Source organism: Coenobita brevimanus, chromosome 111, assembly GCF_032717465.1.
Source record: "Coenobita brevimanus isolate Jiangsu-jjx chromosome 111, ASM3271746v2, whole genome shotgun sequence".
NCBI classification, from domain to species: Eukaryota; Metazoa; Arthropoda; class Malacostraca; order Decapoda; family Coenobitidae; genus Coenobita; species Coenobita brevimanus.
The window spans coordinates 24,324,237-24,346,736 of record NC_137064.1 but is presented as its reverse complement, the minus strand read 5'-3'; the positions used below and the strand labels follow the sequence as shown (position 1 = coordinate 24,346,736).

At 42.8% G+C, this 22,500-nt stretch overlaps 1 protein-coding gene across 1 annotated transcript in view; it reads left to right on the top strand.

Moving 5' to 3' along the window:
* LOC145417846 (neuropeptide SIFamide receptor-like) overlaps window positions 1-22,500 on the top strand; it is a 386,262-nt gene that overhangs the window by 94,159 nt on the left and 269,603 nt on the right. The window contains exon 2 of the mRNA XM_080286466.1: window positions 1,140-1,252. Coding sequence (XP_080142592.1) covers window positions 1,140-1,252 — 113 coding nt within the window. The remainder of the gene's footprint in view (window positions 1-1,139; window positions 1,253-22,500) is intronic.

Genomic DNA, 22,500 nt, shown 5'->3' with positions numbered 1-22,500 from the left:
CATCCCCTTACCCGCACCTGACTGCTGATCAGACCAAATGCGGGAGAATATCCCCTCAGGGCTGCGTCATCATTTATTCATTCACAATTTCTCTCCATTTATTTCTGTCACGCACAGCCACTCTTCCTTGCTCAACAGACATCCCTCTCGCATCCAGTGCTCTCTTCACACTGTCCATCCATCGTATTCGTGGTCTCCCTCTCAGCCTTACACCTCTCACATCAGATCTAGTTATCTTTTCACCAATAATAATAATAATAATAATAATAATAATAATAATAACAGACAAGGTAGGTGAGCATATGATGGATGGAGTGTTGCGGGGGGAGGCGTTGATAATGAAGAGAAAAAAAATTAATAAACACCATTTTTTTTTTACCACCCTACATTGGATGCAGCGAGGCAGATTGTATAATGGGAGGTAGATAGCCTAAAAAGTGAACCTACCCTATCTCCACATACTCTACACTAACCTAACCCTATTTCACGTACCATAACCTAACCTAACCTAGCACAACCTGACCTTCACTAATTTATTTATTCTTAACTTCGCCATATTTAACGTAACTTAATCTGTCTCTAGATGCCCTTCCATTCTATAATGTTAATCAGTTAACAGATCCTTCCCTAACTTAACTTCCTATCAGTCCATAACCTATTAAATACAGTAAAACCATACCTGATGTAATGTATGCTATCCTATCCTAATCAAATTCTAATCTAATATAACCTAGTACCGCCGAGCCTGTCAAAACCCACCCAACCGGCACATCACCTACCCTACCCCAACCCTGCCAAACATACTCCAACCTACCCTAACCAAGTCTCACCTAATCCGAACACTTCTACATTTATTCCACCTTATCAAACCTTATCTTACCATAAACTAACATAATATGACCTAATCTATCTATTTATTGCCAGACACCTCAATCCCGCAAGAAGTGGCCACAAACAAATAGCCTCCATGTCACCCTGTCCCCCGCCACTTCACTGTCATCCCCCCAGCTCACAACCCCCCCCCCCTCTCATATACCTCTCCACTCCATCCTTCCATATCATCCTCGGCGTCTAATACAATATAATCTAACCAAACCTAACTCATCTAAATATACCTAACTTTATCTCTCCACCTACAGGACCCCTCGGATGCGCACCCCAACCAACTATTTTATCGTGAACTTGGCCGTGGCTGACGTCCTGGTTATAGTCTTCTGTCTCCCGGCCACACTCCTCTCCAACATCTATTACCGTGAGTATTAAAGCCTCTCCATTACCAGCAGCTAAAGTAGGGTTGGTATTAAGGCCCTGACACCATTTATAGGCTACTATATTGCCCTTCTCTAGTGTTGGTATTAGGGATCTAACACCACTGATACCACTCTAATACCAGCAGTTAACACCAGGAGATTCGTTGTCGGTATTATCTTTATATAGGGTGATCCATATATAATACTCCACTTCCACCCGTCAGGCGAATTTTCTCATGTTGCGGCGACGGTTCATTGTTAATAGTATCCACCCTGCCACGTTCATTCATTTCTTACTCCCACTCCCACACCAGCCGCTTGAGCCGTCCCCGTAACTCACAAGATATTGCCTAGTGAGAATTTAGTTGAAAGCCATTTACGAACCACCTGTAATGTTACGGCTGATACAGGTGTGTTAATTACTGACATCACCTCAATACTCACAGGTAAAATACAGCCACGAGCAGAAGTTTCAATATGGGTGACACATAATACTGATGGGCTGAGTATGTTGTCACTAATACACCCAAGGAAAGCATATCAACAGTAGGAATATCGTTATCAATACTGTATAACTGATAAGAGTGATAGATATAAATGAGCTGAGTCCTGGGGCGGTTATTCTGGTGTGGTTAGGGAGATTATTAACACCTCTTCTTTGCCGGTTTATTTCTGCTTCTGCTTCTGTGCTAGTCATGAAATTTAGGTCGATATTAAAAAGCCATAAAGATAAAGAAAAATGAGGGAGTTATTGGGTAGTTCTGAAAATAAATCGCTAAGGAAGACGTGTTAGGGAGCCTCCTTACCCGACGAGAATAAGTGGCCTGGCAGCACTCTCACGTCCGCAGCAGAAGTCAACACAGTAATATGTCCAACAATTACACCACTCTCATCCCATACCATACGATACCACAGCATTTTCCTGACTACGGCGACATTTTACGTATGCACGTTGAGTACTAACGCAGAATCAGAACCCAGAGTCAGAGTACAATTAACAAAGCCATTTTCGTTATCCATATTAATTTTACTGCTAGGAGTGACATTACAACAAAGTGATCTGTTACAAAGAGTATATGGAGTAAAAGTAGATGAAAGCTGAGGTAGATAGTGTAAGGGAAACTGGATTTTAAAGGGTAGAGAGAGATGAAAACAAGGGAGTATAAGGAATGGAAATACAGAGTTTGTCCCTATACACTGATACAAGGATGTGTGCTCTAAATACATCTATACCCTGTTTTGCTCAATCATGACCTACAGTTGCCACCTCTCCACACTGACGGCTGAGGTGTAACACTAGATTAACACTAGAATAAGATGCTGGTCACGAACAAGTGCTATGGAAAGGATGTAGTGCAGAATTATTGATTTTTCTGGCACGGAGCTACGTGAAATAAGCTGGAAAGGGACAAGAATCTGGGCCAAGTTAAGGTGAAAGGCGTATAGTCGTGTACAGCTAGCAGAAGGCTAAGCTTTACTATTTCAGTCTGAACGCGATCTTAAAATTCGTACCCAAAGATTTTTTTTTTTTTTTTAGGACATACGGTGGAGTATTTCAAATTTCTTCGTTCTCATTTTCAGGGAGGGACTCTCTCTCTCTCTCTCTCTCTCTCTCTCTCTCTCTCTCTCTCTCTCTCTCTCTCTCTCTTTCACACACACACACACACACACACACACACACAGAAAGAGAGAGAGAGAGAGAGAGAGAGAGTTTTATTTACACACCTCCTTAATTTAGCTCAAGCACCCTCCATTAAAACCGACTCAGAAAACCACTTCCTTAAACCCTTATTCCTCACAAGAATCTCTGTTATGTCTTCATCTTCTTCTTCTTGTTCTTCTTTCTTTTCTTCACTTTCTTCTTCTTCTTCCTCGTCTTCTTCTTCTTCTTCGTATTATTATTATTATTATTATTATTATTATTACAACAACAACAACAACAACAGCTACTACTACTACTACTATTATTATGATTATGATGATGATGATGATGATGATGAATTTTATAACTAGTAGTAGTAGTAGTAGCAGTAGTAGTTACCTCAGGCTCAACTGGATGTAAACTCGGTGGACTGCAGGCTGAAGATTCTCTCTTTTGTTTCCATACGCCATCCTCCTTTTTGGGGATAAGCAGGTGATTAAGGGTCGCTTGTATGACCAGACAACTCCTCCGCCCGGTCATATTTTTTCACCACGTGAAGGCTTCCAGCACCATCCAATTAGTGAATGAGTTAAGGCCATACCTAACCCATCCAGTTTAAGGGGAAAGGAGAAGAGAGGAGATGGAGGGAAGAGGGAGATTAGGTGAAGGAATGAGGAAGAGGCAGGGACAGTTGAAGAAGATGGAGAATTGAGATGGATAAGAGAGATGGAGAGAGTTGAGAAGCAAGAAGAAAGAAGAGGTGAGAAGCCTAAACAGGGAGGTTGTAAGGAGAGGAGAAAGTGGAAAGAGGTAAAGAAAAGCGATATGGATGGGAAAGCCAAAGAGGAGAAGGGAGGAAAGAGGTAAGGAGGAAAGGGTGGGATCAGAAGTATGGAGAAGAACAGAGGGAATATGGAGAGGACAAGAAGAGGGGAATATGCTGAGAGAGAGAGAGAGAGAGAAAGAGAGAGAGTACGGCCAAGAAAGTTAGTTCAAATGGCAAGAGTTCTGAAAGTCAAATCTGGGGACAGTCGAAAGGGTAACTGGGAATGGAAAAAAGGAAAGAGGGAGGAGAGAGAAGGGGGGAAGGGAGGAGGAGAGAGGAAGGGGGGAGGAGAATGGAGGGGGGAGGAATGGGAAAGGAGAAAGGCAGGGAGAGCGAGAGCTGAGGTGGAGGGAAAGATGAAGACAAAAATAAGGAGAGTGTGGGAAAGACAGGGGAAGGGGGAGAGGGAGAGGAAATGGAAATGAGAGGAAGCGAGAGGGAGAGGAAATGGAAATGAGAGGAAGCGAGAGGGAGAGAAAAACTGGGAAGAAAAGTAAGACAAGGATAAGGAAAGGGAGATAGAGAGACAGAAATCTTGGGGGGGGGGACACGCACATACTCACATCCACACCCACACACCCACACACATACACATACACACACACAAAGTCTTTAAGCTCGAAAAAGTGTGTGAGAAGTTCCACCATACAAGAATAAAGATAATACCCAGGATGGTACAAGCGACACAGAAGGTACTGGAAATGGACCACATAAGATAAAGAACATGATAAAGATGATAAATAGTATATAGAAGATAGTGGAAATGGGTTCTAAAAATAAAGATTGTGAAGACGACAAGGAAGTTGCCCTCCTCCTTATCTAAGTCACCATTGTCCTTTCGAAGGATGGGGAGGGAACTGAGGGATGTCTTTACAACCGGGCAGCTCCGCCTCCTCGTCACATCGATGCCACCCCATGAAGGCGTCCCTCCCCAGCACCAATCATCGGAAGGTAGGGGTTAATTAGGAGTCTTTTCTCCAATCGCAACCCAGCATTACCACTTGCCTAGGCCCTCCCGGCGTTCCATTGGAGTGCTCATTACCAGGCGTCTTTTACATCCCGGTATCTGCTTTCAATAGCCTGGTTAATGGCACTTCATTAGCCTTCACAGGCAGTTAACATGGCGTTCACTGGCAGGCTGGAGGAAATCCTGAATAATTCGTATTTTAACAGCGTCGTGACAGGAATACTTTGTTTTCATCTCCACTTCTATTGACAGAGCGTCAGTTCCTGTTCGTGGCCAGCGGTATATTGTACATATGAATGTATATATGTATGTGCACTGATCTGTCTGTCCATCTATCTATATATGTCTACCTGTTTAACTATTTCTATCTATCTATTAATCTATATATCAACCTAAAACAAAAACATAACATGATGGAGCACTCAAAGAATGCAGAATCCACTTCTACCAACTGGTCTTAGGGCCGAATATTTGACCTTGCTCCTTGACCTTGACCTATAACTGACTGTTCTCAAAATTGAATTAGTTCATTCTTGCCTGAACCTTAACTCTTCTATGCAGTTTGACCTAAGTCAGATGAAAATTGTTTGAGCTGATCTTGTTCTGTGACTTTGACTTTTGACCTTTCCCCATGGCCTTGACCTTTGAATGACTGTTATTAAAATCGAATCCCGTTATCGCTGCATTGCTCTGAACTTTTCCAAAAAGCATGGTGTAAAATGAATAACAACGGGTTAAAGTTGACCTTGGCATGCGACCTGACTGTTCCCAAAACACTATAGGTCAACACATTGGCTGATCCTCAATCCTTCCACCAGGTATGGTGCAAATCAGATCAAAACTGTTTTTGTTATTTATTCACAACCAGACACGGCTCGAACTACGACCTCGCTCTGTGACCTTAATCTTTTTCTGACTGCCTTCAAAATCGAACCCCTAAGTTCATTACAATCAACCCTTCTACCAAGTTTGCTCTATATCGGATAAAAACTGCTTAAGCTGACCTTGTTAGGTCAAACTCTAACCTGGTCTTGCAACCTTGACCTTCCCCGCAAATAACAGGTCAACTACTTGGCTCTCCTCCACCAAGTCTGGTTACCTTCGGATGAAAACCATTTGTTGTTTTGTATACGAGTACACACACACACACACACACACACACACACACACACACACACACACACACACACGCGCGCGCGTCAGGAAAATATAACACCCACGCTTACTTCGAGAGCGGGGCGTAATGATAAATCGATCAATCAATAAATAAAATAAAAAATAAACCACTATTTCCAACGTCATACCTTCACACAGTACCTCCTAACAAAGTCCAGTACATCCAAGTTACAACACCAAAATTATTCCCCCCAAGGGTCATCCAGGGAAGCCGAGGAGGGGGGAGGAGGAGACAAGACAGGTAGGCTACGGGTACAAGGCACTTCACAGGTACGGTACTGCCTTTGATGTACTACCTTAATGGGATATGCAGGGAGGGGATAAATACAAAGATCTGGGCAAGGCTTTATAAGTGTGTGTGTGTGTGTGTGTGTGTGTGTGTGTGTGTGTAAGACCCAAATGGAGTAGACTTCAAAAAGATGCCACTAACCCCTTCACTATTATGACATCTCTTATTTACCTATCTGTGTATTCACTTCTTTATTTTTACAGAGAATTTTATTTAGCCAACGAACAACTTCTGACAGTAGTAGTAGTAGTAGTAGTAGTAGTAGCAGTAGTAGCAGTAATAGTAGTAGTAGTAGCAGTAGTAGTAGTAGTAGTAGTAGTAGTAGTAGTAGTAGTGGTAGTAGTCCAAGGTTCATCTGTAATGTGAACCCGGTGGACTGCAGGCTTGAGTTCCCCTTCTCCTGCAGTCCACCATCCTCCTTTTGGGGGAATAGAGAAGTAGTTGAGGGATGTTTGTATAACCAGGCAGTTGCGCCGCCCAGTTATATCAGTGCCACCACATGAAGGCGTCCCTCGCCATCATCTCTGGCCGTGTAAAGAAATTAATAAAGGCTGAATCTAACCCCTTTTGACTGGAAATTTTATCTTTAGCTGAAGAAAATCGTCAGGTCTTAGCAGGAACGAAACGGAAAAAAGTCATGGAAGAGAGAGAGAGAGAGAGAGAGAGAGAGAGAGAGAGAGAGATGAAGCAGGACACACACCAAATACATCATTAACCCTTTCATGGTCAGTACAACTCTAGTACCCTAGCACCTTTTCCTTAGCAATTTATTTTTGGATATGGTCGGTTAATATCCTTTTGTACGTTATGTATGCAGAGTATGGCGATATTGGATGGATTTATGTAACACAGAAGAGACAGTATGGCGTAATAAACAAAATAAATCGCTTAGGTAAAGGTGTTAGGGAGCTTCCTTAACTGACGAGAATACAGGCCTTTTATACCCCCTTCACAGATGCGCCTCCCCTATAGTTCCGTCACTCTAACTTGGCCCAAATTTTCGTCTTTCGTACAGCTGCCCGCAAAAGTTCCGTTCCTCTTTCTTTCCAATAACACTATATTAATTTTGATAGCTAAAAGTAACAGTTAGCTGAAAGTAACTATTTAACTAACCGAACATGTTATAGCGACCACATGCAACTTTACCCGAGTTAAAGTGATTTTATGGGTTACCGACAGTCGGGAGGAGGAACGAAATTTTTGCATGAGACTGTACCATATTCTACTAAGCTGTGAAAAAAAAAAAAAAAATAGTAGCCTCTCTATTACCACCACATACTAATCATTCACTTCAACTAGACCCAGATTTTCGTCTTTTTGCAGAGTATTTCACATATCTTAGTGGCAGAAAAAGGCAATGCTACGGCGCTAAATCCTTTCCATGGAACTTCTTCGTGACTAGCATCATATTATAGCGTTTACCTCTTGCTAAACTCAGCACTGAAGAAGGAGAGACTGGAATTTTAGGCCAAGTCACGGTAGAAGGGGAATAGAAACGTATTATATATTTAGTAACGACAGACGAGTTTATTCAGCAGAGTGTGATTCACAGGAGCATTTTTGTCAACCCTTTCACTACGGTGACACGTTATTACTTCAATGATTCTACCTCCAGACAACAACTACTACTACTAGCACACCACCACCACCACTACTATACTGCTATTACTATTACCACCACCAACACCACCACTATACTGCTATTACTATTACCACCACCACCACCACCATCACCGTTACTACTACTGCTACCACCAACACCACCACTACTACCATAACATATACTACTACTACTACTACTACTACCACCACTACCATTACAGTACCTTTCAGTGTTTATTACGCTACTACAATACAGTTTTCTAGTATTTCAAGAAAGCTTCCCGGTAGTATAGACGCCCAACAGCAACAAAAAAAAAACTCTAATAAAAACAGTAAGATCCCTGACTCCTTTGCGCCAACTGCATTCCCCCCCTGACCCCCCTCTGACCCCCTGACCCGGCCCTGACCACCCCTGACCTCCGCCCCCCCCAGTAATAAAGCCTCTTACGTTCCCGCCTCTGTGTGTAATGAACGTGAGAGAGAGAGAGAGATTAAATTCTTGTAGCCAGATTACCATATTTTAATCTTGCTAACGCGGACGATATTATTTAACTTATGAAATGCGAAGGAAGGAAGGGAAGATGACAAGAAGGAAAGGGAGTAAAGGAAGAAATGAAGAAAATGAATGAATAAAGGGATGAATGTATGAGTGACAGAAGGTAGAAAGGAAAGAAACAAGGAATTAAAGATGGCTGGATGGAAGGAGAAGGAATGATGGAAGAAAGAACACGAATGAATGAAGGGATGGATGAATGAGGAGATGAATGAATGAAAGAATGAGCGGGTGAATGAAGGAATAAAGGAAGAAAGGCACAGAGAAGGAAGGAAGGAATGACTGAAGGAAGAAAGGAAGGAAGGAAGGAAGGGAGACAGAGTGAGTTGGAGCCTATTTCACACTGCATACGTTAATATTCCCGGGAGAGTAGACGGACAAAGAGAGAAACGAGAGCCCAAAGACAGCCTTGCCAGGAGAGAAAACAGGAAAGAGGGAAGGAAGAGAGAAGGATAGGAGGAAGGAAGAAGGGAGGGATGGGAGAAGGAATGGAGGAAGGAAGGAGGTAGGGAAGAGGAAAGAAAGATGGAAAGAAGGAAGAATGGAAAGGAAAAAATTTATAGGGGATGGTCAGGAAGAAGGACAAAAGGAAGGAATGAAGGAACAAAAAGGAAAAAGAAGGATGAGAGAATGGTAAGAGGTAGAAAGGAAGGAAGGAATCTTGCAGGATGAAAGGGGATATGAAAAAAATAAATAGATAGGAAGGAAGAATGGGGAGAAAGGAAGGAAGGAAGAATGGGAAGAAAGGAAGGAAGGAAGAATGGGAAGAAAGGAAGGAAGGAAGAATGGGAAGAAAGGAAGGAAGGAAGAAAGGAGGAATGGGAAGAAAGGAAGGAAGGAAAGACAGAAAAAAGAAAGAAAGAAGGAGGGAAGGAAGGAAGAGAGAGCAGAGAAAGTGCAAGGAGTGCCTGGGGAGACAGAAAACCAGACAAGGACGGGGGAAGAAGGAAGAAATGAAACAAAGAGAATGCAAGGGGGAAAAGAGGAGGAGGAACAGATAAAACAGGAGAATGAACAGAAAGAGCAGAAGGAGAGACGGATGGAGGGAGGGATGAATTAAAAGAAAGAAATAAGGAAGCAAGGAAGAAACGAAGGAAGACTGGAGGGTAGGCAGGGAGGAAAGATGCAGAAAAAGGCTTACAGGGAGACAGACAGGCATTTTAAACGAAAGACGAAGGAAAGAAAGAGAGACAGACAGAAGACATAAGAGACAGACAGAAACCAAGAAAGCAAGGAAAGAGAGCAAGAAAAGAGAGCAGGGAAAGAAAGCAAGAAAAGGGAGCATGCGAGGAGGAAGAGGAGAGAGTGGGAGCTGGGGCCGATTTTATTCTGCATACGTAACATTTCCATTTACATAAACACAGGGCCAGGAAACGACCTGATTTTCACGGCTTTGCGCTCTGCCACCAACTGTTGCTCTTTGCCGCCGTGTTGCAAGACCGGCTGTGTTGCAAGGCTGTAAATGGGGATGTTTCGGGGGTTAAATGGGTGACTTTGAAGGGGGATGAATGGGGAATTTTGTAGGACTTATGGTGTGTGTGTGTGTGTGTGTGTGTGTGTGTGTGTGTGTGTGTGTGTGTGTGTGTGTGTGTGTGTGTGTGTGTGTGTGTGTAATAAGTTACAGGCAGCGTTAACGAGGTGTCATTCAGGGCATTGCGAGGCTAAACTGAAGATGTTGCAAGCATAAACCAGGTGTGTCTAGAGGAATTCAATGGAGATGCTGCAACTGCATGAATGGATGGTGTTAACAGGGACATTATTTGTGGGAGGTTAAAAGGGTATTGGAAGAGTGTTGTGTTGTGCTGGATGTTACGTGTTGCAAGTGTAATGGGGTTGTTGCAAGAGTAATAGTGTTATTGCAAGTGTAATGGGGTTGTTGCAAGAGCGTATAGGGGTTGTTGCAAGTGTAATGGGGTTGTTGCAAGTGTAATGGGTTTGTTGCAAGTCTAATTGGGTTGTTGCAAGAACGTATAGGGGTTGTTGCAAGTGTAATGGGATTGTTGCAAGTGTAATGGGGTTGTTGCAAGTGTAATGGGGTTGTTGCAAGTCTAATTGGGTTGTTGCAAGAACGTATAGGGGTTGTTGCAAATGTAAAGGTTGTTGCAAGTGTAAAGGGGTTGTTGCAAGTGTAATGGGGTTGTTGCAAGTGTAAAGGGGTTTGTTGAAAGGGTAGAAATGGATGTTGATTTATGGACGTTATGGAGGTTATTGGAAAGGTCTTATTTTGAGATGTTGCAGAAGAATTATCCGAAGTGTTATTGAGGTTTCATTTGGAGTGTTGTAAAAGGGAAATGAGGTGTTGCAAGAGAGTAATCTGAAGTTGCAGAGGTGTAAATGGGTGTTGAATGAGTGTAATGGGGTGTTGCAAAGGTGCAGTGGGTGTTGCAAGGGTGTACTGGGGTGTTGCAAGGGTGAACTGGAGTGCTGCAAAAGTGTGTTAATGTTGCAAGGGTTTATGGGGTGTTAAAAGGGTGTAAATTGGTGTTGCAAGAGTGTAATGGAGTGTTGCAAGGGTGTAATGGGGTGTTGTAACGGTGTAATGGGGTGTTGCAAGTGTAATGGAGTGTTGCAAGGGTGTAATGGGGTGTTGCAAGTATAATGGAGTGATGTATGAGTGTAATGGGGTGTTGTAAGGGAGTAATAGGGTGTTGAAAGTGTAATGGAGGGTCGCAAGGATGTAATGGGGTGTTGTAAGGGTGTAATGGGGTGTTGCAAGTGTAATGGGGTGTTGTAAGTGTAATGGGGTGTTGCAAGGGTGTAAAGGGGTGTTGTAAGGGTGTGATGGGGTGTTGTAAATGTAATGGGGTGTTGTAAGGGTGTAAATGGGTGCTGCATGGGTGTACTGGGGTATTGGGGATGAACTGGTGTGTTGCAAGGGTGCAAGGGTGTACTAGGGTATTGAAAGGGTGAATTAATGGCTATCCTGCAATATTATGAAGGCTAAGACTGCGTTCTACTAGTAAAAATGTGTAAGTAATATTTGCACCCTTCATAACAAAGCACTCAACTGTCGAGGAAATTATAACATTGAATTAGTGCCCACTGAAGAAAATGTAATATGACTACAGTACTTGACTCCATTAAAATCAATACGAATATCTATTATACGAACATCAATAAAACCAATACAAATTTCTTACATATATTTCCATCCTTCGTAAAAAAAAAAAAAAAAAACATTTCAACGTGGAATTCTTTTATAATATCAAATCAGTGGTTACTCAGGAAATAATGTATTGATGCATATTCTCCATTATAATCAATACGAAATTCCACACACCGCACTTCGGGCTGGTTCAGTGTAAATCACCCTTACAGACCGCATATATTTAAAGGCATTTGCTCCCTACTCAGCATATTCCGCAGCCGCATTAAAAACACATTACCGAAAACAATGGAGGACTGCAAAAGCTTTAAAAAAAAATGGGAGTCAATTTTCTGAGGGTGAAAAAAAAAAAATAACTCCTTCAACGTGATTAACTTTTTTTTTTTTTTATCTTTTTCTTTATGTTTCCAGATCTCTCTCTCTCTCTCTCTCTCTCTCTCTCTCTCTCTCGAAAGAACAATTTTGAGGGCTTCTGGCCTTTGATTCCATCTTCCTTGGATAAAAAAAAAAGCCAACTAATTTATTCTGTTTAATATACACATCTTAGAATGAAGGGGGCAAATCGGGTATAACTGCAGATCAATCAATCTTCAAAAAGTCTAGTGAGATTAATAAAACCCACAACTCAAGTACGGTCAAAGAAACAACTATCTTCCCAGTTCCCTCTGGATATTTTCAACTGGCTCAATACAGTGAAGATTCTGTCTCTACTAACGCGTTTCAAATGATTCGATCTTTCCTCTATGAATTCGCCAAACTTCGGGAATTTACTTGTAACACTGTCTGTACAAGGAATAAAATCAACTACAGATTGTAATAATATAAATAAATAAATATAAAAATAAAAAATGCGTTACCGTAGCAACTCAGCACCATGACAAATTCCTCTACAGTGACAATCAAAAGAACAACCGCACTGGCATGATCTGTTATAAATACGACTTCTACAGTGACAGTCCTAATACAGTGCCATCCCACACAACAACACCCATACTGATATCCCAGCCCACAAAGCCACAGTGACATCAGATAATTGCAACTGAATATTTTACAGTCCTAGGCGAACTACACAGCAACACTTGCATCATACACGAGTCACAAATTCTTCTCGAGCTACACACTATGTTGACATTCTGTTCCACCATAAAACTCCCAAACAGCGCCTCTACCCCTCTTCCCATCACCTCCCTTAGCCCCCCTTTCATCCCCTCCCCTCTGTCCTCCCTTCAGCCCCCTTCATCTCCACCCCCCTAGCCTTCCCCCCTTCATCCCACCTCCCCAACCCCCACTTCATCCCTTCCTCCCTCCCTTCCCCTCCATTCAGCCCCTCTCCTCTAGCCCCCCCTTCATATCTACTTCCCTCATTTCTCCCCTCAGTTTGCCCTCATTCATCTTCACTCTCCTCCCAGCACACCTTCTATCAACCTCCCCTTGCCCCCAGTCCATGTCCTTTCTCCTCTCGCCTCCCAATTCATCCCCCTCCTCCTCTCGCTCCCATTTTTCCCCCCCCTCTCACCTCATCTCCCCACCCCTAACCCCCCTTCACCTCCCTCCCCACGCACCCTCTCTCTATGTCAGGAACGTCGTCTCTTATTCCCCTAAACTTTTACCGGGAGACAGAACTCGCTGTGCGGGGGAAATATTCGGGGTGTCGTGTTGAATTTTCCCGCCCGTATCTCCCTCTCGTCTCCCATGTTTTTCGTGGTGGCAGGTGCTTCATATTCCACCCTAGTCTCCCCTCACCCCTTTGGAAGAAAATGGGACGAGGATAGTTTATTTTTTTACTTTGACGGATATGGATGTATGAGTTTTCTTTCCACTGCTGAATTCCGATGCCTGTATCTCTAGTCTCGTCTTCCATGTTTTACGTGATGATAGGTGCTTCATTATTATCCTAGTTCCCCCACATCTTAAAAAAAAAAAAATGGGGAAAATATATCCTATTATCCTGAAGAAAATGGGGTTAGGTGGGAATGTAGATCGGAAAAATGAACATAACACTGAGGATTTTGAAATAATTTTTTTAAAACCCTGAAAATGGGGAGAGTTATATTTCCTTCCACCTAAAAAATAGTTGTATGTTTCTTTTTTTATGTGTGTGTGTGTGTGTGTGTGTGTGTGTGTGTGTGTGTGTGTGTGTGTGTGTGTGTGTGTGTGTGTGTGTGTGTGTGTGTGTGTGTGTGTGTGTGTGTGTGTGTGTGTGTGTGTGTGTGTGTGTGTGTGTGTGTGTGTGTGTGTGTGTGTGTGTGTGTGTGTGTGTGTGTGTGTGTGTGTGTGTGTGTGTGTGTGTGTGTGTGTGTGTGTGTGTGTGTGTGTGTGTGTGTGTGTGTGTGTGTGTGTGTGTGTGTGTGTGTGTGTGTGTGTGTGTGTGTGTGTGTGTGTGTGTGTGTGTGTGTGTGTGTGTGTGTGTGTGTGTGTGTGTGTGTGTGTGTGTGTGTGTGTGTGTGTGTGTGTGTGTGTGTGTGTGTGTGTGTGTGTGTGTGTGTGTGTGTGTGTGTGTGTGTGTGTGTGTGTGTGTGTGTGTGTGTGTGTGTGTGTGTGTGTGTGTGTGTGTGTGTGTGTGTGTGTGTGTGTGTGTGTGTGTGTGTGTGTGTGTGTGTGTGTGTGTGTGTGTGTGTGTGTGTGCTGTTGAATTTCCCGGCCCGTATCTCTCCACTCTTTTCCTATCGTCCATCTGTTTTCTCGTGGGGACAGCTGTTTCATATTCCAGCCAAACTTTCCGCCACCTTCCTTGGAGAAAAAGGGGAATTTTTTCTTTACTTTTCTTTACCTTGAAGAATATGGGGCGAGAGGTTTTTATTTCTGTCCTGGTGAAGATTAACGGATGGTGAATCTCTTACCTCCCTGTTTTCCGTGGTGACAAGAGCTCTACATCAGCCTAGTACCTTCTAGAAGAAAACGGGAATTTGTCTCTAACTTGAAGAACATGGGGTGTAAGTTTCATGGCTCTATTGATGGGAATTATTGGGTGATGAATAATTACTTCAAGCATCTCTCCCCACTTTTGTTTTACCCAGTGATGGGTATATATAAAAAAAAAACAGCAACCATTTAAAGCTCTGTTGGTCCCTTCGAGTCCGTCGTTATTGAGTAGAGCGTAGGTTTTTACTACAATACAGTGTATATTTTACGGTTCAAGACAAAGTAAAGCATGAAGGTTCCTCTCCCTTCCTTCCCTCAGCTGATCTACTACTTCATCAGCCGGTGTCTAACGGAAATCGGAACTAACATGAAGCGGATCATTGTGTCACTTTTCTATCTATCTATCTATCTTTATACCTAGGTTGCTTCCCCCAAGGAAAGGGAGGTAGCCGAGACAGGACGACACACTCCCCATTTACTCATCCATTCAAACACATTCATTTGCATCTTAGCCCCAAAGGGGAGAACGGACAGATCCTCACCGCACCACATCGCACAAGGGTCAACTGCGCAGTGCAGCATTATGGAAAGTTGGCCCTTCACGTTAATATTTCAAACATGAAGTAAGGTTAGGTTAGGCTAGGTTAGGTTAGATAAGGTAAGGTAAGGTTTGATTAGGTTAGGTTTGGTAAGGTTAGGTAGGGTAAGGCAAGGTAAAGTAAAGTAAGATAGGGTAAGGCAAGGTAAGGTAAGGTAATGTTAAGTTAGGTTAGGTTTGGTTGGGTTAGGTAACGTACTTTTCCATGAGAATCAGTATTCTATTTGACACCAGCGGGAAAAATTGAAGGGAGGGGGGGGGGCATCGTGCAGTACAGGAAAACTCGAGGAAACTTCACGGGAAGGGATGAATGAAAATCACAGTACATTCAATCTTATCTTCGTCTGTAGAAAGAGGGTTAACAATTGCCAAAGGAATATTGCTGCCGCGCTGTTATTGCATCTCTCGCGGTCTGAGTATTTGTCGCGGTCGGGAATATCGCTCCACTTTTTGGTCGAGAAATTACGAAACTCTTCCACAATTTTCTGAAAAGTTTGCTTGGTTCGGAAGATAACATCGCCGAGTTCCAAAAGTCTTTGCTCACTGTCTCGTTGTTTATCGTGAGGAACTGGATCGATATTATTTTCCTTAATTAGCTGGGTAATTGATAAGCTTCATACCTAACCCCTTTAATCCGATGACGTGCTGTTGATGGTTTTATTCACCACAGGGCAAAACACCCTGTAGGGATGAGGTAAAGGTTTCATTTTAAGTTTCTAGTTTTAAAAAGTTTCCCCCAAGATTAATGAAATCGTCTGGTTGTGGCAAAAATTCCACACAAACATCATCGGAGTGGAGGAGTTAAGCAAGCGATTTTTAGGAAGTTACTTTTGTATCACACTATATTGCTCCTAAGTCGATTTCTTCCATCTGTGTTCAAACTATACATGAAGAAAAACTATTTTACATCATATTTTTTTAAAGCAAGGAAGAAGGAACCAAAGGCCAGTTTCCCGTAAGATTGCTCCCTCCAAGAAAAAATAAAAACAAATTAAAAGAACGAAAAATAATTCCAGCCCACTTCCTCCTTTCCAGAAAATCGTGGTTTACTTCAACAAAGTAGGAAGTGAGTCTTATTCGTTAAAAAATAAGAGCGTAAAAATTTTCTGTTATGAAGTTACGGGAAGCAAGCTGCTGCCATGAAAGGCCTAATGCAAGTGGAAACTATTTTACCTGTACTTATGAAGGCATATAAAAAGTATATAGGTATCTGTATCTATACCCATCCTATCTATTTTTCTACTATATATATATATATATATATATATATATATATATATATATATATATATATATATATATATATATATAGAGAGAGAGAGAGAGAGAGAGAGAGAGAGAGAGAGAGAGAGAGAGAGTACACATTGGCAGAATTACATACTCGTATGTTGAAACAGGAAAAACAAACACACAGACAACGATATTTAACCCTAGACATGAACTCTAAACCAGATCATAACTACCATATTTCCCAATGCGAATCACGTAACGTTAATGAGCGGGGGAACTTTGAATGGACCAGATTAACCTCTTCAATACGAGAGGACGCTTAATAGAGAGACAGACGGGTAGAAGTACAGAGTAAAAAATAAATAAACGAATAAAGAAGTAAACATGGCATTATACTGGAACAGAGGAAATTTTCAAATATTCCCAACTACGAAGTTTTCTTTCTTAAGATAATTAAAACTAGCTGGGAAAACGAAGAAAATAATTTAATATTCCAGTCGTTCTTTCTCTCCCTCTCTCTCTCTATTTGTCTATCTCATCTTTATTGTCTCTCTCTCTCTCTCTCTCTCTCTCTCTCTCACACACACACACACACACACACACACACACACACACACACACACACACACACACACACACACACACACACACACACACAAGAAAGGCGCGCATACACACTGCCACTTCTCGGGAATGACAAAGTAATCGTCGAAGCGAAAAAAAAGAGACGGAAAGACTATGGAGATTTTTTTTTTTTAATAGCTGAAACGTCTAGGAAACACGGTGCAACATTCTCTCTCTCTCTCTCTCTCTCTCTCTCCCAGTCACACACACATCTCCCCCATCCATTCCACTCCCGCACTGAGTCTTTTCGATCTCTTTCCCTCACTGCCACAAATTCCCTTCGCTTTATTCTTACCACCGCGATCATCAGAGACTGCCTAAAGAAAGAGAGAGAGAGAGAGAGAGAGAGAGAGAGAGAGAGAGAGAATATTTCAAGTACCTCCATCATGCCTAGGGAGGAAGAAAAAGCAAGAATCCTATTATTGCTTAGTTGCTCCACATCGTCTCTCTCTCTCTCTCTCTCTCTCTCTCTCTCTCTCTCTCTCTCTCTCTCTCTCTCTCTCTCTCTCTCTCTTTCATATCTTTCCTTCTTAAAACTAATCTTCTCTTCATATTCCATTCATTCTCCTCCTCCTCCTCCTCCAACTTCTTCTATTTCAGTCTTTACACCTTCTCACTGCCTACTTAATTTCCTTATTCCTTCCTTCCTTCATTATTTTCTGCATATTTTTGTTTCCTATTGTCTTTCTTCTTCTTTCTCTTCAGCCTCCAAATCTCTTTCCTCTTCTTCTTTGACCCCTTCAGTATCCTCCTTCTCCTCCTCCTCCTCCTCCTCCTCCTCTTCGTCTATCTCATCTCGCCGCGTATCCTACTTGTAATGGCGTCTGGAAGAACTAATTGCTCCCTTTAATTGAGGAGGAGGAGGAGGAGGAGGAGAAGTACAAAAGACAGATGAAAGCTAGAATGGCACGCAGTTGAGCGTATACCTCCGCCAACGCCCTATCTCGCAATTTTAAAGAAAGTAAAAAAAAAAAAAAAAAAAATCCTGGATCCGCACCTTTATCCGGATCCTCACCAAAACTTTATGGAGTGTATTCTGGGCCAAGACCCATTCTTCTACCAAGTTTCGTGGAAATCCGTCCAGTAGATTCTGTGTAATCTTGCTCACAAACAAACCAACAACAACAAAAAAAACGGACAGGGGTGAAAACATAACCTCCTTGGCGGAGGTAATGACAGAATTATGGGTGTATAATTGAGAGAGAGAGAGAGAGAGAGAGAGAGAGAGAGAGAGAGAGGAGAGGAGAGGAAAGGAAACGAGAAGAAAGGAGGGGAGAGGAGAGGAGAGGAAGAGTAGAGAAGAGAAGAGAGGAAAAGATCATTAAAAAGAAAAGAGGTTACAGGAAAGCATGTGATGAAGGAAGAGAAAAAATAAAGATGAGAAGAAAAGGGAGATGACGAGAAAGGAGGGCAAGAGAGAAGAAGAACAGGGAAGAGAAGAGAAGGAAAAGAAGAAAGAAGAAGAGAAGAGAACAGAAGAGGCACAGGAAGAGAAGATACAGAAGAAAAGACGAGAGAAGTAAACAAGAGGGAAAAACTGAGACGAAAAGAGAGGTACAAAAAACGAAAGAAGGGGAAATTTAGGAAGAACGGAGAGAAGAAAGAGACATAGTAGTGGGTGGGGAAGGAAGACAGGATGAAAGGAGAGGAAGGGAAAGTAATAAAGGTGTGGAGAGGCGATGGTAAGTATTGGAAAGGGTTGTAAGAATGGAACACGTACACAAAAACATAAACTACACACACACATACATTGCCTCCTCAGCGTACCCCCCAAAAAATCATCATCATTAAATATACGCGTAAGATTGTATTAACTGAAGCCTAACCAAAAGGGCATATATACCTGTAAACATATACTTTAAGTACATACATACATACATACATGCATATATAGAGATGCAAAATAAATCACTTATAAATCGTGCTTCTGCAATGATAAATTTGCACACATAAATACACACACTCGTACATAATAAGAGAAGATGAAGAGAGGAGAGGAGACGAAATGACAGAAGAGAAAAGGAAAGAAGAGAAGGAAAATGGAGAGAAGATGAGAAGTGGAAAGGAGAGATGAGACGAGAAGAGAAGGGAGGAGAAAGGAGGATAAGAGAAGGGAAAAGTCGAGAAGAAAAGAGGAATGAAGGGAAGTGGAGAGGAGAGAAGATAATAGAAGAGAAAAAAAGAAAAAAGTTAACGAAATGTACAACAATCACGAAAAGAACAAATAAAAACAAACCAAACACCAAACCAAACACAGGGTCCCCAAGTGGCCACACAGATGTTGAAGGAAATACCAGGGGAAATTAGAGGGGGTGGTGTGTGGAAGGAGGGCACACACACACACACACACACACACACACACACACACACACACACACACACACACACACACACACACACACACACACACACACACACACAGCCTCATTACACTACACAGTACACACCACTAAGCCTCATATGCTAACTACATTACTCTCTCTCTACACCACTAAGCCTCATTATACTAGCTACATTACTCTCTCTCTCTACACCACTAAGCCTCATTATACTAACTACATTACTCTCTCTCTCTACACCAATAAGCCTCATTATACTAACTACATTACTCTCTCTCTCTCTCTCTCTCTCTCTCTCTCTCTGTATCCTAATTTTCTCTTTATTATTCCCGTGACTGTGATTTTTTTTTAAATTTACCAGAGGACATTCTTACAAATCTTAGGAGACATTTCCTCCCCCCTTTTTATTTTTACTGGAGATGTCATATTACCATAATTTTAAAAAGCTCTCTCTCCTAATCTCAGTTAATCGTTTGCAGGCAGCTAGAATAAACAATACTCTTCTCACCCTAACTTGGCCTAAAATTGGCATCAGTCCATCTTGCTCAGGTGTACCAATAAATTAAGATGCCAGTCATGAAAAGCGCTATGGAACGTACGTAGGGCAGTAGCATTACGCGTGTGTGTATGTGTGTGTATGTGTGTGTGTGTGTGTGTGTGTGTGTGTGTGTGTGTGTGTGTGTGTGTGTGTGTGTGTGTGTGTGTGTGTGTGTGTGTGTGTGTGAGAGAGAGAGAGAGAGAGAGAGAGAGAGAGAATATTTTCTGCTGTGTTCTTCATATCACTATCACATACAATCATGTCACGCAGCTCCTTCCATTGCCTATGATTATACTATATATTTATCTCATATCAACTATTTTCATCCGTTTCTCCTTTCCTCATCCATGAACAGACAACTTTCAAAAATTTTAGCGGACCAGGTATGTCAAAAAGCGAATTCAAAATCATCAAAAAAAGACTCGCCAATGGTCCATACATGCATCAGTTAAATACCTACATACAAACGCACATATACACATACGCACATGTAAAGAAATCACGTGACTCAAAAATGTGCTGCTATCCACATGAAAAACACAAATGTGAAATTTCCCCAGGGCGTTCATGTTTCCCCCTTCCTTGTGAATATTAGCATTAATACCGTACGTACATGAATATGTACATAAATACATGCATAAATACATACATACATACGTACGTACGCCGTAAACACACACACACACACACACACACACACACACACACACACACACACACACACACACACACACACACACACACACACAAACACACACACACACACACACACGCATACACACACACACGCATACACACACACACACACACACACATACACACACACACACACACACACACACACACACACACACACAAACAATGTAACAAATAGCCAAAGACTTAGGTTCAGCAGCAGTAACACACACACACACACACACACACACACACACACACACACACACACACACATACACACACATGTAACAAAGAGCCAAAGACTTGGGCTCACCTATAACCTTTTTTCATCCATCCATCCATCCATCATCCAATCCTACACTGCCCCATGAGGAGCGTAGAAGCCCGGGGCTAAGCAGCTGGTCTCGGCATTTAAGATGAGAGTGACCAACCTCACTCATCCCTGAGTGGCATTACATGAGCAATCAACCCAAACCATCCCTTGGATATAAACCTTCACCGGTTCAATCCGATTGGAGCGCAATAATTACCCACTAAACCACCAGGCGCCAAAAGTTGGTTATATGGTTACCACCCAGCGAAGTAAATGGTTTCCTGGTGTACAGGATGCCATCTGGCTTGTCACTCAGTGTAGAGTCACCCACAGGCAGAAGGAAGAGGAAAGAATGAAGGAAAGAAAGGCAGAAGAGGCAGTGTGTAGTTACCCGCAGGCAGAAGGACAAGGAAAGAATGAAGTAAAGGAAGACAAAAGAGGATGGAAGGAAAGAAGGATGGAGGAGAGGAAAGGGCAGACACCCGACAGCAACACTACATCGAGTGAGTGGATGGTGAGCGCCCCCACCTACCACAAAATATATTTTTTCATTCTCGTTAACTAACTTCTGAGGGAATGTTATACCTCTCTCTCTCTCTCTCTCTCTCTCTCTCTCTCTCTCTCTCTCTCTCTCTCTCTCTCTCTCTCTCTCTCTCTCTCCAGAGCTGAGCTTCACCAATAGATTTATACCAGAGTATGATGCTGGTCACGAAGAAGTGCTATGAAAATTATATAGAGCAGCTGTACTGTTTTCATTCTGCCAGTTCTTTCCGGGATATATGTTGACGAAAATCTCCGCCAAGTTAAAATGAATGAACTATAGCACATTTAAAACCTTTTATGTCCTTTTTTGTATTCACTGACCAACATAATTCCTTCACTACGATGATCTATTTTTCATTTTACACATGCTACCTTCAGGCGATTTTATTCACGATAGGAAGGACCGCTAGTAATGGAGGGATTAATGTAGGCTGTATACTACCCCTACAGTTCAAAGATGTTCCCTAAACTGAGTAATATCGTCCCCTAAACTGAGAAATATCGCCTGGAAATGTTAAGATTAAACTGAAAAATACGTCAACGGGCTGAAAGGGTTGAGTCCCTGCCACCCCTGTCTCCCCCTGCCTCCTCCTCCCTCTTTATGCCTTTCCCTGCCTCCAACTGCTCCTCCCTCCCTTTAACTCCCCTTGCCTCTCCCTCCCTCCTCCTGCCTTTCTTTGTCCCCTTCTGCTCTTCACTCCCTCGCTCTGTCTCTCCATGACTCCCACTTTTCCTTCTTCCCTCTGCCTCTCCCTGTCTCTCATTGTTCCTCCCTCCCACTGCCTCTCCCTCTTCCTACCTCTGCCTCACCTTTTCCTGCCCTCCATCCTCTGCCTCCCCTGCTCACCCTTCCCTCCCCTCCCCTGCCGCGACAGATCAAATATGTCTGGCTTGTAAACACTTAGGTCTCAGCCCACCACAGCAGCCAGACAGGTAAACAACTCATAGCTACACTCAAACCCTCTCTCGCTCAGACTCTACCACCCCTCTCCCTGTCTTCCCTGCCTCCTCCACCCCTGCCTCCGCCTCCCCAGCCTCCGTCTCCCTAGCTCCTACCTTCCCTGCCCCTGCCTCCCCTGTCCGTCTTCTCCCCTCCTCATGTCTTATTAACCCCTGTCTCCTCCTCATCATCCTCTCTATTCTTCCCTAACTTATAACTCCCCTCCTGCTTCGTTCCCTCTTCCCACCTCCCGCAAAACCTGCTCTCTATGCCTCTGCTGCTCTCTCCCCCTGCTTCCCTTTCTGCTTTTCTTCTTTGCTTCCTCTGTTTCAGCCTTCCCTACCCCTTCCTCCCCTCCTCTCACTCCCTCTTCCTTCCCTCTCCCACATGCTCACCCTGCCGGGACCGATCGAACATGTGTGGT